The 25883-nt window shown below is 43.8% G+C and overlaps 2 protein-coding genes and 1 long non-coding RNA gene across 4 annotated transcripts; all 3 read left to right on the top strand.

Annotated features, from left to right (window-relative positions):
* The first annotated feature begins 3720 nt into the window (after positions 1-3720).
* On the top strand, positions 3721-6681 carry LOC123140949 (F-box/kelch-repeat protein At3g23880). Its single transcript, XM_044560208.1, has 2 exons — positions 3721-4912; positions 6286-6681. Exons 1-2 carry the CDS (start codon positions 3778-3780, stop codon positions 6291-6293), a joined length of 1143 nt encoding a protein of 380 aa, XP_044416143.1. The 5' UTR covers positions 3721-3777; the 3' UTR covers positions 6294-6681.
* Positions 6682-8295: 1614 nt separating this feature from the next.
* LOC123140948 (uncharacterized) lies at positions 8296-10724 on the top strand. Its single transcript, XM_044560207.1, has 2 exons — positions 8296-9454; positions 10475-10724. Exons 1-2 carry the CDS (start codon positions 8356-8358, stop codon positions 10480-10482), a joined length of 1107 nt encoding a protein of 368 aa, XP_044416142.1. The 5' UTR covers positions 8296-8355; the 3' UTR covers positions 10483-10724.
* Positions 10725-21025: 10301 nt separating this feature from the next.
* On the top strand, positions 21026-23394 carry LOC123143320 (uncharacterized). Of its 2 annotated transcripts, none has more exons than XR_006470804.1 (2): positions 21026-21166; positions 21431-23394. It is a non-coding gene; the product is annotated as an uncharacterized lncRNA (long non-coding RNA). The 2 variants fall into 2 exon arrangements; XR_006470803.1 differs by having other exon boundaries at positions 21108-21171.
* Positions 23395-25883: the final 2489 nt, after the last annotated feature.

Genomic DNA, 25883 nt, shown 5'->3' with positions numbered 1-25883 from the left:
GGATCTGGCCGAGATCCATCGCCGGCGCTGGCGCCGCCGTCTGCCGTTTCTTTTTTCGGCGACCTTCGACGACCTTCCAAGATCCCACAAAGTCACCGAGAGTAAGAGTAGGGAGACGCACCTTAGGTAACGGTCCCTTCCATGGCCTGATCGCCGTCGCCGCCGTTCGCCGGTGAACGACTCGCCCGATCATCTCGTTCTTCTACCCTGCCTGTAGACCGATCCTTGCCGGATCATCGAGGGGTAGCACCTTGTCAACAGTCGATGCCACCTCGTCCTCATCGTAACCTGAAAGGAAAAACTCGCAAATCAAGTCAGAAGGCGTCGGCGATGGAAGAAACTCCGGCGAAGACGCTTCCTTCTCGCCATCTGATTCGTCCTCGTCCTTGTCCGCTAACGCCCAGAAGCGGCCCCCGAATCCCCGCCGCAAGCCGAGGTCAGGAGATGGGGCACGGGCGGCGGAGACCCCCTGAGTCGCCCCCTGAGTCGCCATGCCTGAAATACGCCCAATTGGCTCTATCTCGGGGTCCTACCTTTGCTATGTCTTGCTTCGATCTAACAAAAACCTTCTGTGGGGAGCTGAACTCTCTCTTGGGAACGTTCTGGTGGAGCCAACAAGATAAGCAAAATGCGCTGCATTAGATAAATTGGGAAAAGCTAACACTGCCCAAGGCAATGGGAGGACTAGGGTTTCGGGACATGCATATGTTCAACATCACCATGTTGTCCAGACAAGGATGGAGAATCCTCCAAAATCAGTCCAGCCTGTGCGCAAGGGTGCTGGAGGCGCGATATTTTCCGCACTGCAGTGTTCTTGAGGCTCAGGCACATGATGGTATCTCGTACTCGTGGCGAAGCATCCTCCATGGTCTATAGCTAATCAAGGAAGGGTATATCTGGAGAATTGGGACTGGATCGCAGGTGAATATGTGGACTGACCCCTGGATACCAAGATTCTGGTCACGGCGGGTTATCACCCCCTAGAGGTGCTAGTCTGCTAACGCAAGTGTCTAATCTCATTTACCCTGTAACTGGATGTTGGGATGAGCAGCTGGTGAAGGACACCTTTTGTGCTGAAGACACCCAACGGATATTACAGATCCCTCTACAGGATGGGGTGGACGACTTCATAGCACGGCATTATGATAGCAAGGGAAATCATTCTGTGAAGAGTGCATACAAACTACAAGTTGAGCTAAGCAAGCAAGTTGGGAATGGATCGCCAGGATCGAGCTCCAGTGGAGCCGGACAGCTAGAGCGAACTGCTGATCAGTCGTGGAAATGCATTTGGAAACTCCCATGTCCGCCTAAGCTGCAAATGTTCGTATGGCGTATAAAACACGAAGCTCTGGCCCTTTTTCTAAACTTGGAGACGAGAGGAGTACAGCTAGAGAAAGCTTGCTGCTTCTTTTGCGGTAATGGGAAAGAGGATGGTGGACACCTCTTCGTCAAGTGCAAATGGGCTAAAGAAGTGTGGCGTGAACTAGGACTGGAAAAAGAACGCATGCGGCTGGAAAAGATCACAGGTGTACATGCGATGCTAGACCAGCTCTGGGAGTTGGACGAGAAGAAAAGGGTCCTAATTATAATCTTCTGGTGGCAATGGTGGAACCAGCGCAACAAAATCCGTGAAGGACAGTTGCTGTTGCAGGTTCCGGAGGTCTAAGGCGGGTCGGAAGTACTGCAATGGAGTATGAACAAGTGTTTGCACCAGAGAAGCAAAGAACGCCCTTGGGGAAATGGCGGCCACCTGAAGCTGATATGCTCAAATTTAATCTTGATGGGGCATTCACTCCTGGACAGTTCATTAGTGGATGGGGTGTGGTGGCTCGTGATATCAATGGCCGAGTGGTGGTTGCTCGCGCTGGGCGCCAGGACCAAGCACTGGATGCGTTTGGGGCCAAAGTTAACGCGTTGGCGGCGGCAATCACGACTGCGACGTAGCTGGGTGCCACACGGGTCGTTTTTGAAACTGACTCGCGGTTGCTAGCTGATGCTATGAACGTCCGAATAGCTGATTCCTCACAGTATGCTGCGATCATTGAAGATCTGAAGTTCCAGTTCAAGATGTGGTTCTCGAAATGTAGCGTGATCCCATGTAGGGGCACTGCAAATTCTGCAGCACATGAATTAGCCCAGATCGGCGGTATGTGCTTACATAGTGTTTGTATGGAGTGGAACTCTAATGTACCGCCCGCTGTGGCTGCTTGTGTCTCGGGGGATATGTCCGAGCGCCGTTAATCTATAAAGCTTTGCTTTGCCTTCAAAAAAGAAAACGGACGAAATTACGTTGGTAAGAAGCAATAGCCCTTTTATTATCATTAGGTAAAGATAAAGATAAAGAGGTAAAGATGGTATCTAGTAATAGGGCAACGCGTTGGTTGTGCTAATTTTGCCTAGGGGAACTTGGTTGTAGTTGCATGTCTCTACATGGAGTTCTTGTATTTAGTCACCACCTAACCCTTGATCTCTAGTCCTAGCTGAGCAGTTACGTTGAGTTTGGCCACAATGAAGGCCGAGTCTACCTCGATGAATCCATTCTAATCTGCTAAATTTGGTTTCGGACTTGTTTCGTGCCTTGTGCGCTTTACAAAGTACTCCAATTGTAGTACAACCAGCTTGCCAAAAAGTAAAAACAAATTACAACGGCGTACCGCCTTCCAATGTGGCACTTAAATGTGTTCATTTTCCCCTGATTCAGTTTAATATGTCTGATTCTCAGTCTTTTCAGTGTTCGTACTATGCCACCTGAAACCCATAATTGCTTCGTTCCCCGTAGGAAAAAAATCTTAGGAATTGTTTCATTCACCGATCAAAATAAACACTCCCATAGATTAGGCCATCACTGACCCCCCTAATCCCGCCACTCGTGGTTTTGAAGAAAATTGCCGATAAAAGTCCTCCATGGTCCATTACTGATAACATTTCACCATTTGCAAACCATCGGCGAGCAAAAAATACCAGTGATAACATCTCATGTCTGATTTGATCCACGTCGAGCGATAACTGGAGCCGAGGATGGCAACGACATGTGTCGAGGCTGTCGACAAACGGAAACCACAAGCAGGATGACCTTCCCAACTGTCGTGGAAAGGTCCACACTAGTCTCCTTGTCGTTACTCCCATTATCCTGCTGCATGATTTTATTTAATATACAACCCTAAGGATTTTCCAGAATACATAGGAATTCCAAGTTATCTCGAGTGCGACTATTCTGCACCCAGGCCCAGATGAGTCAGGGTGTGAACGGTAAAATCATTTTAAATCGCAAAACAATTTAAAATCATCCGATTATTTTTTTGTGGTGCCAGATGCTCAAGTGCGTGGTGCCTGTGCAAAATTTGGGAAGTTTTAACATACGAAGAGCTCATGGCAAAAAAGACAAATTTCGGGTGTGTGAGAAACTTTTGAAAACAACACTATTTGCAGCTGATTTTGTCTATTTTTTTCCATGAGCGCCTCAAATGTCCAAACACCTTGAAATACTGCATAAATATCATGCCTTTGAGCATCTTGGATAACAAAAAAAAGTTAGATATTTTATTAAAAAAATCTGCTATTTTATTGTCCATTGGCAGTAGATTTTTTTTTAGGGATTCTAGATGAGCCGGGCTCCGAATTGAATTATCTCGGCCTTTTGTTCAGAGAAAAACGTGTTGGGCTTCATCGCTTGCATCGCACTTGATGGCTGCCACACTGGGCTGCTTCACTCCAGTGTCACCATCCCGCAGTTCACTGGCCTGAGGGTTCGAGTCCACCACAACCCTAGAGGCCGAGATGACGGCCAGCCGCCGCCGCCGCCGTGCCCCCTTGCCGGTGGCTGGGCCGCTGGAAGACGACGACCTCCTCTCGGAGATCCTCCTCCGCCTCCCCCCGGAGCCTTCCTCACTCCCCCGCGCATCCGCCGTCTGCAAGCGCTGGCTCCTCCTCGTCTCCGACCCCGGCTTCGTCCGTCGCTTCCGCCGCCACCACCGACACAGCCCTCCCCTTATCGGCTGCTTCACCCACGACCCGAAAGGCATCTCCTTCACACCTTCCATGGATTCCCCCGATCGTGTCCCCGCCGGACGCTTCTCCTTGCAGCTCGACCACAGATTGCTCTGCTCTGTCCTCGGCTGCTGCCATGGCCTCGTGCTCATCTCCAACAAATGGAAGAGGCGAGTCATTGTGTGGGATCCCGTCACCGGCGACCAGCACCACATTGCCATTCCCCATTGGTTCAATGTGATTGCAAACCCGATCCAGGGGGCTGTGCTTCGTGCAGCCGACGAGGACCACCACTTCCAGGTGGTCTTGTTAGAGGCCGACGATCAAAATACACGAGCCATTGTCTGCGTTTACTCCTCAGAGACTGGCTTATGGGGTAATATCATCTTTACATCGATTCCATCCAAGGAATATAGGAATCTTTATTCCTATTACACCATGTCTTTGTTGGGCATGCCGGCTGTGCTGGTTGGGAATTCCCTTTACTGGCGTCTTGCTGTTGGTTCCTATACTATTCTCGAGTTTGATTTGGAGAGGCAGAGCCTAGGTGTGATACAAGTGCCTGTAGATATATCTGAAGCGAAGATTGACTTCACGCTTATGCGGGCTGAGGGTGGCGGGCTGGGTTTACTCTCTGTGTCAGGCTTTACCGCCAAATTGTGGAAGAGGAAAACTGATTATGATGGTATTGCATCATGGGGGATGGGAAGAACTGTTGAATTGGATAAGCTACTTTCCCTGAATTCAGAGAAGGAGAGAAGGAGGCCCCTTACGGTAATAGGGTTTGCAGAGGAAAATAATGTGGTGATCCTGTTGGCGGCTGATGGTGTCTTCACGGTCCAGCTTGAGTCATTGCAATTCAGGAAACTTGACGTACCCAGCAACAGGGTTCATCATCACCCATTTGAAAGTGTCTATGCTAGAGGTACAATTAATTTGAAATTTGATATCTCTTCAACATATAGTGATCTTGTGCTGTAGTGTTCTGTCCCAATTTTTCCTTTGCTGCTTGATCACTTCAACATATACCAATGGCGTTCTTTAGTGTTCTTTCCCCATGTTGGTGTTGTGTTTATGTAATTCTTATGATCTGGGAAAAAAATCCTTGTGGTGTCTGGTTTAGCTTAGTTTTTGTCACAAATTCTGCTTCTGTATCCAAGATTGACAAATTCTTTGTATAATAATTGAACTAAATTTCATTGTTGCCTGCCTATTGTCACATGCAGAACTGTATAATATAGTGCTAGTGCATAGCTGCAGCGTAGTTTTTTTCCTCTCAAGATAGATATATAACAGTTGCAACCTGTAAGTTGAACAATGAGATTTAGCTGTAGGCTGTAGCTATGTGTCATGTGTCTAATTACTTCAATTTGGCCACCATAGGCAGTTAATACTCCATACTGAACACATGAGCATGGTGATAATCCTTATAAAAAAACTGCTTTCGTCATGAATTTCAATCTTTATTTTTACTAAAATATTATCATCAGAAGTAGTCGTCAAAATTACATATTTTTTGGACCGCACAATGTAAAAAAAAGGGTGTATATTTGGACCGAGAAAGCATTAAGTAATATGATGGTTTATGATCCCTTGCTTGAGGCTTCTATGCCATGAATTATATTGATTCAATTATTTAGTAAATAGCTAGCTCGGACATTGTAAAAAATAAACCCCTACGAGCTGGAAACACATGAGTAAAATGATTATTCTGCTCTTGTCCTCCATGAGCCCTCATACGTCCGTCGTAATAAAGAATGTTTCAAATGATTGGGTAAGTTAGGTTGTTCAGCATTTGCTTGTGTAGGGGCCTAGGAGGTATCTAAAGTTCTGAACGGTTGGTCTGTTGGCCTCTATTGAGAGCAGATGGAGAAAATACTGGAGAATGTGCTAATAGTACTTGCTCCTTTCCTAAATATAAGACCTTTTAGAGATTCCAATATGGACTACATACGGAGCAAAATGAGTGAATCTACATTCTAAAATATGTCCATATACATCCGTACGTAGTCTGTATTGAAATCTCTAAAGGGGATTATATTTAGAAACGGAGGGAGTAGAAGTTTAAAGTGTGCCACTACACCACGAATTACCTACTAATAACATATGTTTCTATTGCTGTTTTCTTCCCAGTAATGCCGAGATGATTCAACTTGGTGTTTTTATATAATTACCTTATGACGAAGCTAATGTTTACTGTTTGAATCATAAAATGTTGTGTAGTTGCATAGCTTCAATGTCTTTCCCCTGGGTGAATAGTACAAAATGGTTTGACTAATGACATTGATTGATCCACAGGTACCTAAAATGGTATTCTGGTTGCTGCGATGCAGAAACTAGCTTCTGCGATGTGTCTTCTTCATTTTGTATCCTTCACACGGGAATCAATCCTCTACGCTGCATGCACTAGTCAACTGGGAAGTGGAAAATCGTAGGTTTAATCGTCCAGTGCTAACTTCCCTCTGTTATCTAATGTCTAGACACAATTAGCCAAGTGGCATGATGAAGAGACTTCCTTTGGTTTATTTTGTATTTGTGGTACATCTGTCTTATGCTTTCCAAGCAAGCTTGCCTGCCTGCCTGACGATCATTATGTGTTGTATCTGGTCAGGAGATTTGTCGTCGTACTTTGCTTATGTCCATTTTGTGTGTCTATCGAATTTTATCTGATGTTCGCTAATGAGTGTTGACTTACACCTTCCTGGCTGATACTATTTGTTTCTGCATAGCAAGCGTTTCGGCCATTAGCAACGGAAGCAATGCTTTATCATGCATGCATGTTTGGAATGTTGATGTACTGATATACTGACCGAAAACTATAAAGGAAAGATAGGGCACTCCGGCACAAGTATGAGGAGTTTACTCCATGGGAACCAACTAGCTAGGCCCTCCCCTTCCTTGCAGAGTAGTGGTTATTTCCTCTCTAGATTATTCCTATAGTAGTTATAAGCACTTTGATTAATGCTGTCATTATCATGTCGATAAACTTTCGGTATGGGTTACAGTATAAGAAATATGCAAAGTCACCACTACTTGCACACACTGTAGATTGGCATTGTTTGTTAGAAGAGAAAAGAAAAAGGAAATCAAGCACGAAATCCAAGAGGCTTGCCTTTGCTTCTCTTCATTACTTTTTCTTGCAGTTCTCTCCATCAATGATCTTCCACCCAGTCGGAGTTCCTTTTACCACATCCCCAAAAATCCTCCTCAGGTCAGGGTATTTCAGCTCTTTCAGCTCGGGTAGTTTCGTTTTCCAAAATTTCATATACTCCTAAAATATCGAGACCAAAAGTAATGTGTCCAAAGCCTATAGCAAGTAAGCAACAACAGTCTGAATGTTGACTCGAGTAACAGCCATCAGACCATATACCATGCACAATCCATACAGCATCAGGCCACACAATGCACTGATTTATACTAGATTGTACTAACACTGAAGTTGACACAAATAACAACCACACAATGCATTAGGCCACTAGCAGCCATACAAAAATACGAGTATATAAGAAAAGGTCTAGAACAGAAAGAAGAGTTCATTCAGTCTTGTGATTCTACCAGTCTTCTGATTCGGTATAGGAAAAGCTCCAAATCTGCTTATTATAGGTCTTGTGCAGTTATGCGTGATACGGTACAATTTTTTTTTTAGGAAACGTGATACGGTACAAATTAACAACGAGCAGAGTGAGAACTGAAGTATTACACTACCCGGCAGTCGATCAAAGACTCGGCTATGGAGAAGTCACGTGCCGACCTTAGTTTAGGAGGCAAAGGTCATGTCCATCTAAGCAAGATTCTCTAGTCTAGTACTAAAAACGAAAATTTTCGTTATCTATCGGCAGTACCAATCTACTAAAACTGAGCTTTGGAAATTGAGGCAAAATATTAGAAATCGAATGAGGGTTTTTTTCTTCAGAAATGAGAATGTTGGGACGCAAAGTCATGCCGTGTATGCTACACACTCCACTGAAAGAAAGGAAACCCTAAAGTGGCCAGAAAAAACACAATTGCGATTGACGGCACTACAACTCTGATTTATCGATGAATGATCCGCAAACATATCTTCAAGTTTCAAGCTGAAAATTCATATATATCCCAAAAAGGTCAGACAATTTTCCGGAACCACAAAGGTTAAAGCAAGTGGGATCTTAGAACTGAAAAGGCACACAAAAAGTAAAAATAAAAAGGTAAATCGTGTGTGCCCTGAGCGTGCCGGGCCTCGTTGTTGGTCCATAGGGAGGTGTGTTCGTGGGCTTTCTTCTTCCAGTGGGCTTAATTAATCACAGTGTCTCTCCTGTTGGCCCTTGGCCGTGTCGCTTTAGGTCATCCCAGCGTGGCGGCTGCTTCACCATCCCCCCTGCCGCATGAGCCATGAGTTGTGAGGAGCCCGAGATGTTGCCGGCGGCGGTGGCGGCGGGGCCGCTGGACGACGACAACCTGCTCGCCGAGATCCTCCTCCGCCTCCCCCCGCTCCCGTCCTCCCTCCCCCGCGCCTCCTTCGTCTGCAAGCGCTGGCGCAGCCTCGCCTCCGATCCAGCCTTCTCCCGCCGCTTCCACCTCCACCACCGCCGCAACCCTCCACTCCTCGGCTGCTTCCACAAAGGTGCCGAAGGCATATCCTTCGAGCCTGCTCTTGAGGCCCCCGATCGCGTTCCGCCCGGGCGCCTCTCCTTACCGTCCGACCGCGGCGACCTCTGGTTCCTCGGGTGCCGCCATGGCCTCGTATTAGTCTTCGACAAGACACGGCAGCAGTTCATGGTGTGGGATCCCGTCACAGGCCACAAGCACTACATAGCGGATCCGCCGGGGTTGGATGTGACCAAGTACGTGATCAACGGGGCGGTGTTCCGCTCATCTGCCGCGGACGTCCACTTCCAGGTTGTCTTGGTAGCGATACAAGACGGACAAGCGGTCGCCCGCGTTTACTCATCAGAGACCAGGTTGTGGGGCAATCTCATCACAGCACCGGTTACATCCGAATCCAGCGACTTATTTGTCACCTATGTTACTATGGAGCCCGCTGTGCTGGTTGGGCATGCTCTTTATTGGATACTTTCTGGAACTTCGTCGCATATCCTCGAGTTTGATTTGGAGAGGGAGAGCCTGGCCGTGATACGGATGCCAGCGTATTTTTCTGGTGTCATGTGGCCCAAACTCATGCAGGCAAATGATGGTAAGCTGGGTATACTCTATGTGTCAGGCTTCACTGCCCAGTTATGGAAGAGGAACACTGACTTGCATGGTGTTGCGTCATGGGGGATTGGAACAACTATTGAACTGGACAAGCTACTTTCTCTGGATCCAAGGGATGTTGTAATTATACAAGGGTTTGCTGAGGAATCTCATTTGGTGCTCCTGAAGACCACTACCAGCCTCTTCTCGCTCAAGCTTGAGCAATTGCAGTTCAAAAAACTTTTCGACACCAAAGTGCGGCGTTGCTGCTATCCATTTGAAAGTGTCTATGGTGCAGGTAATATCCATGCCTTTGCACTCCCGGTATAACAAAACCAAGTTACCTTTTGATAATTGGTTGATGGAATGCCTTTCACTTCCTTTCATGTTAAACTAACAATTTAAGTAGTGTCGTATCAATTATTCTTTTGCTGCTTGATATGATCTCTTCAATACATACCAGTTTTGTTCCGTCGTGTTCTGTCCCAATGGTTGTGTGGTGGTGTTTATGTAATTCTTATGATCTGCAAAAATATTAGCTTGTGATGTCCAGTTTAGCTGATGCCACCAGTTCTGTTTCTGTGGCCAAGTTGAAAATTTTAATGGTAGTGCTAGTGCATTGATGCAGTACAGTTTTTCTCAAGGTGAGATACATGAACAGTTCTGTTTCTATACCCAGACGATGTGATGGCATCGTTCTGCTGTATTGTAAACATATATGATGCCAAGTTCTTAATATTCGCATATTTTTATTAACATTACCATTGGACATTGTGGTTCAAGTCAGAGCTAGGAAAGTTTCTGATGAGTTTAGTGTAGCGGTGAAGTTCTCTTTTAGAAGATGAGATACATAACAGTAGGAGACAACTTCATTAAAAACTAACTTGAAGTAACTTAAATATCAAATAGATTTATCCTATGTATGCATAGTTAGAAGCTTAAAGGCTATATATTTGTTTATATCTTCAGGCTATATATTTGTTTATATCTGAACAGCCACGATCACTTGTTTTACTGAGATCAGATGATGTAAAAAACTTGAAGATGTGAATGTGATAACAATAGAAGTTGAAGCCGTGGCACTACAAATTGACTGTCTTCTACACTTTCTGTTGTTATTCTCTGCTTATATTGCTATGTTTTTACAATAATGCTGAGATGATTCAACTTTGGAGTTTTTGGTAGGTACGATTGCCACAATGGTTAAGCTGATAGTTGATGTTTGAATCATAAAAAAAAATGTCAGAATGTATAAGTTCGCTTTTCCATGAATGGACAGTACAGACTAGTTTGATTAATGACATTGATTGCTCCACAGGTATCTAGAAGTGTGTCCCGGTTGCTGAGATGCACGAATGGGCCATTTGCTGAAGGTTCTTCGGCTTCACCTGGAGATCAGCCATCTACATAGCGTGCACTGATCATCTGGGAAGTAGACCTGTAAGAGGAGTTAATCATTTAGTTTGCCAATTCTCCTCTATTATATAATTTCTGGACACAATTCGCCAACTGGGATGATGAAGATACATTGGCTTGCTTCGATTAGTTAATACTTGCCTCTTGGTTCATTTGTCATTTGCTTTCCAGGAAGCATGTTAAGCAAGCTTGCCTGCTTAATGATCTTTGCTTACATTGTGTGTCTGTGTGCATCTCACCGTTTCTCTTTTATTGTCCTTCGTGCTCTCTTCTTCCTGCAATAAACACTTAAATGGTAATACAGTTGATTTACGTGGTTGGAAATAATAATAAGTGCTGCTTCCCTTCTTGATCAAAGCGATTTCAGTACATACATTAAGTTTGATTTACCAGGTGTCTTCAAAACGCAAGAGATGGTGTTCTAGATAGCTAGAACAGAAATAAGAAAATGCACTTCATTCAATCTTCCTATCCTACCAGTGATTATAGAAAATAAGAGCCTATGATTATGTTCAGTCTTCCTATCCTATCAGTATCAATGGAGACTCAGATTTGCTCAGTGAGAAGTGAATAGTTGTACACTTGCATTTGACGATTCAGGTGCCAGCTTTAGTTTAGCATTTAATTGGAACAAATTTCACGTGCATAGAATGGAAGCAAGACCCCCCGGTGCGCGGTATTCTCCATATACGCTTCCATCGGTAATTATCAAACTTACTTGAGCTCATGCCATTGGCCATGACATTTCTCCGGACCTTCAATTTGTATGCTTGTCAACGTGGCAAGCAATGAAGTACATCAACAACATCTTGTAACACGGGATCTCCAGAATAAGCCGGGCGTCCTCGGGAATAAACATGTCCAGCGCCAGCTACTCGTCGCATCAACATGCCCTCCCCTAGGCCATAGCTTGCGGTCGTATCAACATGCGCCACCTTGGTCTAGCCCCTACGAAAATGTTGCTTGGGACAATGGTCCACCCGAACCCACGCTCAGAACCATTCATCTCAGGACACCGGGTATGGAGATATGTGCATGGTGAGTAAACTATTGCATGGCGGGAACAGTTTAGGGCGATGGCGGGAACAGTTTAGGACCATGGTCCTAAATATCTCCTCCCCTAGCCCCTAGACATCCAGGCCGTCGACGGTGACCGCCACAGCAAGCAGTGGGGGCACGGTGACTGTGACCGGCGGTAACCTAAGCTGGAGCTCGTCCGTCCCATTTATAAAAGCAGCCCCTGAGCCCTGTGATCATGGCATTCAACTCTCTCCCTCCCTGCGTTGTTAAATCGCTTGAGGGCCCCTCACAATCTCGCCTCCGGCGATGGGAACCGTGAGCCTTGCCTGTTTCTCTGTGCCTGTAGTGCGAATGCGAGGAGAGGAAGAGATTGACACGCTTAGATTCAAGCTTCGCAAGCAGTGGCCACAAATTCAACTGAGCCGGCCATACCCGTCCGCCGGAAGAGAAGTGGTTGCCACCGTCGTGCCTCCCCGCCGTCCGTGCACTCGGGCATGAGTTGTGGGAGGTCCCGAGGACCATCTACCCCGGTCAGGAGCGGCGGGGGCGCCTCTAGTCACCAGTGTTGTGCGTCGCTGGAGCTCCCCTGCTTCCCTCCCATGTTCTGTCCTGCGCAGGTGTGAGGTGGAGGACGAGCCAAGCCAGCCAGTTGTGGATCTGGACCAGTCCAGCAATGCCAGCTGGCCAGTTTGCTGGCGCTTCCGGTCCGTTAGTGAGAGGCATCGGATATTTTTTCTCTGGCGCACTGGATTCCTCTACCAGAGTGGTCGTTTAATTTTAGTCCAAGCGGTGTTATCAACTATTTCAATTTTTCACTTAATATCCCTTGACCCTCCGCCATGGGTGTTTAAGGCCATTGACAAAATTCATAGAGCATTCCTTTGGAAGGGCAATGATCTATTAAAAGTCAACCACTGCTTGGTGAGTTAGAAGCAAATTTGTTTTCCAAAAGAGAGCGGATGACTAGCCATTCTGGGCCTGAAGATCATGAACTCCGTGCTTTGGTCGCGATGGGCTTGGAAGGCGCGTACATCAAATAATCGTGCGTGGAGCATCTTTTTAAAGCCTGTGGAAAATCATGAAAGGCGTCTACTCTATGCTGCTGTGCTCGTGTTGAGTTTGGTAATGGATCAATCAGGCCAGGGAGAGAAGTTTTTAGTTCCGTGCCTCCGGTCGTCAGGGAGAGAAGAACAGTAGCAGAAGCAATGATTAGTGCGGTATGGATTAAGAACATAAAGGGGAAAATAAATATTCATATTTTTCATCAGGTTTTAATCTTATGGGAGGTGATTTCTGAAGTTCAAATCATACAAATTGCTGTAGACAAATAGAGCTGGTCATGGAATCCTAAAGCTACCTACTTGGCAAAATTTGTTTATAAAGCGCACATCGCTGCATCGGTTATGTGTAGGACTACTTGCACCATTTGGAAGGCTTGGGCTCCTCTAAAAGGCAAACTCTTTCTTTGGCTGGTCGTCAAGAGGTGTGTCTGGAAAACAGACCGTCTTGCTAAGCATGATTTGCCTGATTGCCTCATAATGCTACATGTTGTTTCTACAAAATTGCACAAGAATCAGGTCATAATCTCTTCATGGGTTGCAGTGTAGGGACAATCATTTTGCTTGATAGAGTCCTGACTCCTGAGTCAATCTTATACTCAATAACCACGAGAAAGGTGAAAATATCCCGTCACTCTTACTGAAGGTGAGGTTCAAGTCCTCACCGGTAACATGATATATAAAGAAAAGGCTAGGGTATAATCTTGTCGATGTGTTCCCACAATGAATACTTCGTCGTATGGCTATATATAGTGTCCGCTCTTTGCATAGTTAAAACTATTTGAGTTGCCGTGTCCACGATTATGCATGGAGTCGGAATAAGTCACACTAGTTGTCTCTATCGAGCCTGGAGGACAGCAAAATAATAATGTGTTCATTTTGATATGTGGATACTTGTGATGATATCGCCGAGTGAGGCCAACGAGATATGTTGGGAACACATAAGACCAGTTGGATTTGTGAGCAATGAGATTGCTGGATTTAAATAAATGGGAGACAAGTTGAACATGCCGTTTATTCACAATTGTATTACTTTACATCCATGTATCGTAACAACGCTACCCTTAAGGTGGCTTTGTTCCTTGGTTTATTTACTTGTTTTATTCACACGGACCCGGCTTCCCAGTTACTTGTTATATTGTTATGATGTTATGCATGCTTATCTTAGTTCTGCTTTAATCCGTTCTATGCACCTGGTGGTTGGATATGATTGTCATGCTTGTATGGGCTGCTACGCGTCAGCCGGCGAATTTTTTAAAAAGATCCGCCGCCTCGCGAGTCGTTGGATGTGGCACAATCCAGTGGCTCAATGTCTTTCACTACTTCGCAACAAAGGTCTTGTTACAGAAACATTTGCAACAAACGTTATGTTGCAGAATATATTTTTTGCAACATAGGTTGTGTTGCGGGATTATTATTTTTTGCAACAGAGTTCTCGTCATATATTTTTGTTTTGCAACAGAGGTTTTGTTGCATTGTTTTGCAACACAACTGATGTTGCAAAAGCTTGTCTAAGTTGCAGTTGTCGTTCGCCACTATGGTTTGCAACACCGCAATTGTTGCAAGATAAGGTAAAGGGCACGTGGTAGGCAAGAGAAATAACAGACCGTGTGCGAGCGTGCGTGACGGCACATGGATCAAGGCGATCCATGTCTGCGCGGGTGGCGGAACACTCCGCGCGATCAGCCGGTAGAGCATTGGCATTTCCCCTTTTGTTTTATGCTCCTTGGTTTGTCTTGCGAGTAATTTGCACTCAATTGTCATGGCCAGATTATAGCAGACTTCCAACCAGCATGTAGCCGAAAGGAGAGTTGCTAGTACGCAAACCTAACAAGTTCCATGAACAATGGTGTCCAGCCTTAGCCACGTGAGCCCCGGTTTAGTCTTCCGTTGTAAACTTTATCGTGACACCGTATTGAGTCACTTTATTAAGGGCTTACAAACCCCTTGTATTTGTTCAATATCAAAAAACTAAATACAGTATCAAGAAACTAAATACAATATTATATTATAACCCTAGCATTAAAATTCCGTAATTTAATAAACTAAATACGGTAGCAGTATACTAACCCCAGCATCCAAATTCAGTAGCTTGACAAACTAAATTCAGTACCAGTATAGTAACCCTAGCATTCAAATTCATTATCCCACAAACTAAATAAGAAATTAAATATCCTAACCCTAGCTTTCAAATCCACTAACCCTCTAGCATTCAAATCCTAACCCTAGCATTCAAATCAGTCAAATGTACTAACCCTACAGTGAGAGGAGAAAGGGAAGAAAGAGAAGAGATTTATTTCGCTGCTGGTGGACGCCTGATGTAGCCGTCGCTGCCGCACAAACCTTGTGCACTCTAGACAACGACGGTTTTACCTTCGTCTGTGATGGTTTTGAGCAATTACCTCATATCTACACCATCTTAAAACAATGCATAATGTTCCCATTTTGCTCAACGTTCTTCTGCCTTCGTCCATGCTTAGCACGCCAAAAAAAACTGCCCGTTGTGACTCACACATGACTGTCCCTGCTTCTATTCCCTCTGTATGCTAGGTTTATTTCTTTAAGGTTAATCAAGTCTTTGTTTTCCAGAGAAGAGACAGTGGATGGTGGTGGAGGAGGAATTATTTAATGGTAAATCGAATCGACTATGTTGTCTAATGTACATGATTATTCTAAAGGTGCAAGGTTGACATGATTGATATTGAACTATTAGAATGTGTATGCCCCTGTCGCAATGCATAGGCTAGTAGATAAATCTATATCTAGACCTTTTTTAAATTTATATCTATATCTAGATCTAGTCTAGACCTAAAAATAAAGGAAGCAACATTTCTTAGTTCTCCTTCCATCACCGCTTTATATCCATTAATTTTATGTTAATCTAAAGATCAACCGCTGAGATTTATAATAAATATGCATAACAGTTCATTTTTGGCCTCCAGCCCACGTCCACTTCGACCAAAAAATTTGTTGTGCTCATTACTCGAACTCACAAACTCGAATAAGATACCTATGCTTTCTTGAATTTTTCACAGTTTGTACTCTATTCAATCACTAAGGAGGGTGAACTATGTGCATGCATAATTCACTCTCTCTTTCACTAAACAGCAGCCACGAGCGAGTGGGAGAAATAAGTATTTTTTGGGGATAATGTCCATTTGTAACTGTCAATATAGCCACGTGCCATACTGATGGCATTATGCATGTATGTCTGTTTTTGGCTTTAAGAAGGATGACCAAACCCCAAAAGCGATCACATTAAGAACAAAAAATGTGTCCCCAACCGCATCATATCTCTACATATATTATTCTCTTCTCTATGTACACATCAATGCAACCATCTTTATTCTATTAGGTCTATGTTTGCATTCAAATTCATCAAGTTTTCTTCAAACGGTAACAATATTTCTTGGAGCGATTGGAAAACCCGGTAATCTAGCGGTTACCGAAAATTGCAGTCAAGAGAATACACCTTGGCCAATCGCCATATCCGTGAGAGGAGAAAAACTTGTGAGAATATTGAAGAGAGAGATTAGCGATGAGGAAGCGCCCGGAGGTTCGAAGCTTGCGATCAGTAGTGGATCTTATGCCTGACCACATAAAACATTCAAATAAACCTACATTTAATCAAGAAATGCATTGGCTGGCACACAAGGCAATCTGATGGTGCCAAAGCACCTCTCGTTGGAGGACTCTTGTAAATTCTTTTATCTCTATATCGCATCTGCACACCCTGATTCACAAGCCTTGCGCACTAAATACTTTTAGTAGGAGGGTTTGAAGTTATTTATTTTCCGTTGCAACGCATGGACACATGTGCTAGTATAAATAAAATGAAATGAAATAAAAGTAATAAAATAAAAACATCTGAAAAAATAAGAGTAAGGTTCCATGATCCACCACTCATTTCACTCCACCAAGCCATTTCATCGCTTTCCTTGAAGGATTTTGTGTTCAAGATGAGAGAAGCTTCTGGCCACTGGACAATTCTGATTGCTGCATGTGCTGCTCAGCTATGAAAGGTGCGCAACGCCAGGGTTTTTGACAGCGAAACCATATTGCCAGATGCTTTGGGGGCTGCTATAGCAGAGATGCTACTTCTTTGATGCGCCAGATTGAACGATAGTTCTTTACGAGTTTTCCTCGAGTGTAAAGCGGATTTCCTTTCAGCCGCTTCTTAAGTTAGCTACACCCCGCTGTACCCCTTTTCCTTTTTTCTGATGCAGCTAGCTAGCTAGCATCCTTTGTACCCTGGCAATTCTCAGACCTTGGTCTGGTTCTGGAATATATAAGGTAGACTGCGGCCTGCCTTTTTATCAAAAAGAAAATCCACCACTTATTTCGTCACTCACGTGTTAGCGATTGATCTCAGCTTTTTTAAGGACAACAACGATCGGACTAACCAGACGGTGTTCCTTAAAAAAGCCAACGAACCTTACTCTTTCAGTGTTTTGTACCCGATTTCAGGTTTGTCACTGTCTCGCACATCATCTATGGGCCGGCCCCTCAATGCTACGCTGCTTGTCTATGTTACGCTAGCTGCCTTCTACGCATCTCCGTTACGCACGGGCATTTTTTCTACTCCCTCCGTTCTAAAATTGTTGTCTTACATTTGTTTAGATAAGTATGTATCTCTACTCCTATAAAAAAGCAGAGTTGGTGATGATGGTGTGCCTGTCATCCTGCAATATAGGCCATCCGATCTATTTTTCGACAAAGGGAATATATTATCAAGATGATACCAATTACACCCAGCCTCTGCAACAACATAATATCCAGAGCAAGTCTAGACATCACGGATGCACACAGCCAAAAAAAATAAGAAGAGAAAAAAAAACAAAGGCCCCGTCGAAACAAAGAGAGGCTCATAGCTGCAAGAGCACCACCAGTGATGGCAACACGTAGACTCCGAAAAGGATTCTCCAAAAACGACGCCTTCATAAAGGTTATAGTGCACAAACACTATCGTCGTCCGGTCCAACCATCATAGTTAGATTCTGGATTTTCACCCTGGAGAAGGTCCAATCTCCAAACAATGCCTTCAACAAGGAAACGACTAGGAAGCCACCATTGCCAGGTACAAGACCTAGGGTTTTCACCCCAGAAACTGAGACCGCCAAGAACAAAGTCTGCCAGTGTTGATGCCCCACTCACTACTAGAAAAAGGCCTGCTAGTGTCGCACCTGTTTTGCCTACTAATGGCGCACCAGGCAGTGCGCCATTAGTATAGCCCACGGTGCGCCATTACTATCTGACTTAGTAATGGCGCACCACATAGAAGTGCGCCATTAGTAACATTTTTTTCAAATATTTTTTCAGAATTTTTTTTTCAATTTTTTTTTCGTTTTTTCTTAATCTCGGGTCACTATGGCTTAATCTCGGGTCAATATGCTTAATCTCAAGTCAAATCGCACTAAGTGGTCAAACTTCCCGGAAGGTCACCCATCCTCACACTACTCCAGCCCGAGCATGCTTAACTTCACAGTTCTATCCAACCCCAGCACCACCTCACTTAACAGGCACTTGTTGATATATCTACCATATCAATCCTATTAAACCTTGTTGATGTCTAGGACTTTGTTCATGTTCATGAGTATGATGAAATTTTGAAAAATATTTCAAACTTCCCGATCATACTACGTATCATTTTTTGAAAAAGTTCCAAAAAAAATTCAAAACTAATTTTTTTCTGTTACTAGTGGCGCACCTAGCAAACGGTGCGCCACTAGTAAGTTTGAAATTTTTTGAATTTTTTTGCCTCTAGATCTTGAAAACCCCGTAACTTTTTTTTTCTGTTAGGATTTTTAGGATTTTGAAAATGTTTAACGGGGTAGATGATTTTTCATATAAAAAACTTTTTAATCCGAGTTCGTATGCAAAAGTTATGCCCATTTTACAAATTCCAGAGAGATTTTGCAAATAAAATCGAAATTCATATTTGTAAATTTTCCCAACAACTAGACAACATATCACATGGGAAACTTATTTTATTTTATTTTTTTGACATTTCCATCATTTTCTTTTATTTTTTTAAAACTGAAAAGGCGGTCCGGGGATGCATTCGGTGGGATTTTTGGGCCAAGTTAGTAATGGCGCACCACTCCCACGGTGCGCCATTACTAATTTTGAAAAAATAAAAAAAAATTGAAAAAAAAATTACTAGTGGCGCACCATGGATGTGGTGCGCCATTACTAGTTAAAATAGTAATGGCGCACTATCCCCTGGTGCGCCATTACTAGTTTTAAAAAAAATAAAAAAATTTACTAGTGGCACACCGTGGATGTGGTGCGCCATTACTAGTTTTGAAAAAAAATTGTTACTAGTGGCGCACCGTGGTTGTGGTGCGCCATTAGTATTTGGACACTAATGGCGCACCAACACATGGTGCGCCATTAGTATATAGTAGTGGCGCACCACATGTCTGGTGCGCCATTAGTGTCCATATCATCTATAGCCCTTTTCCTAGTAGTGACTCGTCGAGATTACTGCTGCAAAATTCCAATCGTCCAACACGCAAACTTCTTTCCGATCTGTCCCATCCAGTTTTCTTACATCACCCATTACCAAGTTCACACAGTATAATTGTGTAGAACATCTGGCCTTCGATCCATCTAGACATATCAACCTCCGTTAATTTTTGGCCGACGAGGTAGATAATACGATGTGGTGGTGCCGCCGCTTGTGCCTTGTCATTCTGATATGTGCGTAGCGCCGAAGATCTCGTGCAAGGCCACACAACAGTACCAAAGAAGAAACATCTGTGGGCAGTCGCGGATTGCATCATGCCCCTTGCCTCCGTCACTATGGACGACCGCGGCTGGAGGGGTGCGTGCCTCGTGTGACTGAACGCTGCTGTCCACGGTGAGATCGGCTCCACGATCTTGGCCAGCGTTGTCTCGGCAATCAGATCAGCTCAGATTGACCATGGATATGGGGATGGGAGAATGAGCTAGGGCGAGGGGGAAAAGGAAGGAAAAGCTGAGGACGCCTCGCCGCCGCCGTCCGCCGTCGGACGGCCTCCTCCGGCAGCGGCGGGGGTAGGGAGGGAGGTGAGGGAGAGGCCGGCGGCGGCAGGTAGTTGTGTCCCCCGTGTCGCCCGGTTGAGGACAACGCGGGGCCATCCGATCTATATCTAACGGATAGGAAGAAAACTATGACAATTTACCCGCACTCCTCTCCACATTTGCAGATACGGCCTTCCCTCGTTTATCCTTTTTCTCCCACAACATAAACTACTCATACAAATGCATCTTCAAGTTCCATGCAACGCACGAGCATCTTGCTAGTTTAATACTAAAATGTGACTTGATACATCCGTATGTAGACAAATCTAAGACAAGAATTTTGGGACGGAGGGAGTAGTAAAAAAGATAGAAATGATAAAAATCTAGCGTTATATTTTTAGGCATGTCAAATCGAATGTTTTTCATGGCAATATATATTGTCGTGGTGATGACAAATTTAATTTGAAACACGGCAATTTCCTCGCAAAAAAAAAAATTGAATTGAGACCGATTTGCTGTGCTCGCCAACTAAACTTGCTATCCTTGATCATTAAACATAACTTGCTATGAAGAACGTTTTATTTGTCATGCCTAAAAATCCAACATTCGTTGAATATTTAGGTTGAAAGAAAAGGAAGAGAGACGGTAGTTTGGCCGTGGAGGATCAGGCCTCCTCAATCGTGACGCAAGGGATGACACAATTGAATATAAATAGGGTGTGTCTAGGGCACATCTAGATGTGCTCTAATTATTACACATCTAAGTGAGTGAATCAAGCATAAAGAGGAAAAAGAAAAAAGAAATGAAAAATATCCACACGAATCTTAAGGTAAGATCAATGACATAGGACTTAGATGTGCAATACTTACGGCACATCTAAATGTGCTTTAGCAAAACTGATATAAATAATAAAAGTCTGGCGTTAGATTTTTAGGCATGTCAAATGAAACGTTTTTCATAGCAATATATATTGGCGTGATGATGACAAATTTTAGTTTGAAACACGGCAATTTCCTCGCAAAAAAATGAATTGAGACGGACTGTGCTCGCCAACTAAACTTGTCATCCTTAATAATCATTAAACATAATTTATTATGAAGAACGTTTTATTTGTCATGCCTAAAAGTCTGACATTCGCTGAATCTTCGGGTCGAAAGAAAAGGAAGAGGGACGGTAGTTTGGCCGTGGACGATCAGGCCTCCTCAACTCAATGACGCAAGGGATGACGCAAAACGTGGCCAAAGGGAACACGCAAAGGTGGGCATCGGGAAAAGTTCGTGCTAGACGTGAGGTCCTCCCTCCACTCGTTGCCCAACCGACAACGGCACATAGACAGACAGAGACAGCTACGTGATCCAATCCAAGCCGTCCATCACCCAAACCGGCTCCGTCATCGACAATCCACCAGCCACCCTCCCTTCCCTTTTATTTACGCCTTTCCCCTCGATCGCCCCGTCCTCTCCTGCTCCCATCGCCCGTCGCAGTCTCGTCTTTGTTTCGTCGCGAGAATCGTGAGGTGCACCTAATCTAATCTTGTTCCTCCTGTTCCTTTCGGTTTTCGAATTAGAATCCAGGGTATTTCAGATCACAGTAAGGTTGTGTCGTGATTGCGTAGGTATAATTTTGCTTGTTAGCAAGGCTAGATCTAGATCCATATATCTTTTTCTACGTTGTTACTTTCCGAATTATAATTCCCCAACTCCTTTCTTCATGCATGGAGCCAGTATATATATTCTCTAGATAAGTTACTAGACGATCTTCTGGACGCTTTTCAGATCTCACGGCACGGTTAGTGGTCTGTTCCTTCTGATCCAGGATGATGTGTCATCCGATCCGAAGAGGTGTTCCTGTAGCGGAGGATTTGCCTCTCTGGTACATGTGTATCCCTTGAGCCAAGTTCGTCTAAGATTTTCTGGCGATACGCTTGCGACGCCTGAATCGGTTGATGCGCCAGATCCTTCGGTTTTTGTTCCGGGCACGCCGATGGTTCATGTTCATCGTCACTGGTTTATGATGCCTGCTGACCACTGATTATCTTCGACGATGCTCGCCTTCTAGTTGAAGAAGGCGCCTGAGGGAAGTGGTCATCCGATTTATGCTTCAGGTTCGTGGTTCCTTCTGCTGACAAGATGATGCTTGCCTGTCTCCAAACATCACAGAAAGGTAATTGTGTTGGTAGGCTGATTGACGCGCATGTGTGTACGTGCGTGCTGTATTATTACATGTTGTACTGCATTGGTAGCGTAGGACGGCCTTTGCCATGTCGGGTGCGCTCGCTTGGCAGGCCATGAGACAATAAAATGAATATTTTGCTGGTGTTTGCGGGGTGGAGATCGCACGGGAACTATCAATTTGTTCTATTTTGCCCGGGTTCTCCACCCTGCCATGGTGTCTCTGTCCTTCTCTCGTGTTGTTGATTCCGTGACATCATCTTTGTTGATTCCGCTATATCATCTTAAGTACACCGCGATCCTTCATATCAAATATATCGACAGGTGCAGCGATAACTACGTACTGAAGATCAATGATAACTGCATACTCAAGATCGATGATAACTACAAACCAAGGTACATCTAGCTGCTTCTATCAGGCAAGCACTTCGTTATATCAATTTAAATTTGCATATCGCACGTCACCCCAACGCAAAACATAACCATACTGAACAACCATATTTTGGTTTGATACAAATCGTTCATACCTGTAAATCTTGTACTCTTGCACCGCGCCAGCACGATAGTACTGAAATATCAATAAGATATCATTACTTCATTAGCATTCTTTTTCAATGCAATGTCTTCTGTTAGAAAAAGAGAGTTGTTAACTTTTTGCAGCACAAGCTTTTCCAGAATTTTTGGTTACTCTGCATATTTTCGACAATGGTCGTCTAGTTGATGAAGGCTCTCCAGTGCTTGCTGCTGTCCACAAGGCGCAGGAGGGAATTGGTCATCCTAGTTATGCTTCATGTTTGCTGATCAAATCTAGATATGGCGTTCATGGTTCCTTTTGCTGACAAGGTGATGCTTGCCTGTCTCCGAACATTGCAGAAAGGTAATTGTGTTGGTAAGCAGATTGATGCGCATGTGTTGTATTACTTGCTGTACTACATTGGTAGGTAGGACGGTCTTTGCCATGACGGGTGCGCTCGCTTGGCAGGCCACGAGACAATAAAACGTATATTTTGTTGGTGTTTGCGGGGTGGAGATCGCACGGGGAACTATCAATTTGTTCTATTTTGCCCGGGTTCTCCACCCTGTCATGGTGTCTCTGACCTTGCCCTGTGTTGTTGATTCCACAAGATCATCTAAAATTGCACCACGATCCTACATAGCAAATGTAGGCCTGGGTGCAGTGATAACTACGTACTGAAGATTAATGATACTACAAACGAAGGTACATCTAACTGCTTCTATCGGGCAAGCACTTCGCTACATCAATTTAAATTTGCATATGCACGTCATCCCAACTCTTCGTCAATGAACAACCTTATTTTGGCTTGATATGAGATCTATCATACATGTAAATATTGTACTCTTGCACCCCACGAGAGATCATCAGCATTCTTGTTCAATGTTACAATGTCTTCTTTTAGAAAAAAGCCGTTTGCAGGCTTTTCCGAGAAGCTTTGTTTTCTCTGCAAAAATTTTATTGTACAATGTTACGAGCTCTGTACCTTTGTCATAATTCAACTATTTCCTGTTAGTTCTCATGATGTGTGCACAGGTGAGTTCCATTTGTTCTACTACGTGGTGTACATATTTATTATCAATTCTGTAAATACCATTGTTGGACTTGTGTTCCCCTTTGTATACTTTTTATTCTTCCAAAATTGATGCCTTGTTAATGGCCTTGAGAACTTGAGCTTGTCCAGATGTTCTTAATGGATGTATAGCTCGTCATATCAGAATTTTTTTTTAGTGTGAATGCCATTTTTGCTCAGCAATGTCTTGCTGAAACCTGTAGGAGGAGCTTTATTCGGGAAGGGCTGGTTTCACATTCCATACTGGTTCGTCTGGTTATATATAATCTTACATTTGCATGCAATTCCTAGCCATGCATATATGGCATTGTCAGAGGTACGCAGTCTTTGACTTGTTGTGCTGTAGCTTTCGTGTTTAGGTGCAACAGTTGCTTCTCCAACGAGGAAACCTGGTTAGGTAGGCATTTTGAGCTCGCTGATTTCCTGATTTGATTGCATTTTCTCCGTATTTACAGACTATCATCAGAAAAGTTCTTTGTAGCTTTTTTTTCTTCAAAACTATCTTAATAAATTATGATTCGTTATTCTATAAAAAAAATGCACAATAATATCTCTAAATTTGGAAGTTGGGATCATTCTTTGCTAGTATTCTCATTTTTATGCCTTCATTTGTGATCAGCAAATTAAACTTTAGCAAGCAGTCTGTGGTATTCAAATTGGATGTGATAGTATTTTGTCAACTTACGATATCTACAGCTGGTTTGGTCCGATTTTTTTATTATAAAATAAATGAATAAATCGTGGATCTTAAGCTCTGGACTGGAAAGAGCATTCCAGCAAACAAATTGCTGGGAATGATGGTTCGACTCCATCAAGATCCTTTTGTGGTTTGGGAGTACATTTTCAGTTCTCACTTTATTTTTATTCTTTATGGCCTGGTTGAGTTGGAACAAGATGAGACCGGCAAAGTACAAAGGTGGGATTGGTTTTTCCGTCACGAGGGCCTTCAACCAAGCTTTGCTAGTTTCTTGAAAACTTGCTTCAGATATGAAACTTTGGGAGGGCTCTATGAGGAAACTTCCCAAAGAAAGCTTTCTAGTTGTCTCAGGGTGGGGCCTTGGCTCAATCTTGTCGATTCTACTAGACATGATCTCTTACAAGAAGAAAATAATCTTCAAATTTGATTTTGTCGCAGAAACCCTAGATGTAGCGTAGGAGCCCTAGTTGCCCGATCTTCATGAATTGAAGGTGGATTCGAGGAGGAACACAAAAAATAGTGATGTAGGACGAATAGAAGTTGAAGTAGGGCAGGCTTTGGTCACTCGCCACCGGCAACGCCGCCGCGCTAATGTGCCGCCTTGCACCCTGCTTGCACCGGACAAACCAAGGTAGGGCGACCACCATTGACAAAGAACATGGGGAAACGTGGAGAAATCAAAGGGAGAACGTTCTATTGGACAAGATCCACATCAGGTACTCCTCAAATCATAAGCAATACTTGAGGTGCATCAAAATCTAAGAACAAGAGAAATAAAGATAAATGGTAGTTCTTGAGAGGTAGTTCATCCAAATCTTTTGGAGAGATGGGGCTTGACGATACACTTGGGAATCTTTCTTCGTAGAGGTCTTGATAACCATAGATGATTATTCTCCTAAGAGGTCTTGAATTCACTCATGTATCTACTCCTAATAAGAATCCCACTAGGGGAGGTAGATGAGCTAAGCTCTCTCTTTTCTTTCTATTTTTAGCTAACCCTAAAAATGAGAAGGGAGCGTCTATTTATAGTGTTAGGGGTGAAAGGGTAGGTACATGAGTCGAAACCCTAGTTGTTACGTGCAGGACATTCGATAGGTATAGGGAACTCTAGTATTTACTGTTGACTTTGCTTTGCGTGCCTGACACCGGATTTCTGGTACACATCAGATGTATGGTCGGAGGCACACACATTGGAGGTTTGGTCCATTCCAGACGTCCTAGCATGTCCAGTCTTTGGGCACTTCTGGTGGCCCATCTTCACGTGGCACCGGATGTTTGGTGGTTCTCTACTTGATGCTTCTTTCGTCGCCTCTTCCAAGCTTCCTTCGCGGATGGTGTAGATGTTCTCTTATGCATGCATTCCTCGTCATCCGTGAAGCTCCATTCAAACCTATACGTGCATGATGGATGGACAAATAGTATACCATCCTCGAAGGGGACAAAAAGACACATGTAAAAGAGAAAATTCACATTTATATGTTTGAAGTAGAGGTTGCACGTGTCTCTTACAAAGGGGCTATTGACATGGTGATTTTCATAGGATGCTCCGCGTCATGGAAGGTTAGGTACATATGATATGGATTGTCTTTTCTAATGCGATAAAATAAAACAACATCATGTCTACTTTTCTTTACTATTCCAATTTTTTAAATGGATAAGAGCCAATTAGTTTTATTTTCTATATCTCTAACCCACAAGCTTTCTTAATCTTATACATTTTCCCTTCCTTTTTTCTTATAGTTATACATACAATTATTGAAGGAAATATGCCCTA

The sequence above is a fragment of the Triticum aestivum genome, chromosome 6D, assembly GCF_018294505.1.
Source record: "Triticum aestivum cultivar Chinese Spring chromosome 6D, IWGSC CS RefSeq v2.1, whole genome shotgun sequence".
In the NCBI taxonomy this organism is placed as follows: Eukaryota; Viridiplantae; Streptophyta; class Magnoliopsida; order Poales; family Poaceae; genus Triticum; species Triticum aestivum.
Note: the sequence above shows the minus strand (reverse complement) of the source record. Positions and strands in the feature narration are given on the sequence as shown.

Bases quoted from the DNA above. Each gene is read 5' to 3' on its own strand.
- LOC123140949 (XM_044560208.1), top strand. From the start codon at position 3,778: ATGACGGCCAGCCGCCGCCGCCGCCGTGCCCCCTTGCCGGTGGCTGGG.
- LOC123140948 (XM_044560207.1), top strand. From the start codon at position 8,356: ATGAGTTGTGAGGAGCCCGAGATGTTGCCGGCGGCGGTGGCGGCGGGG.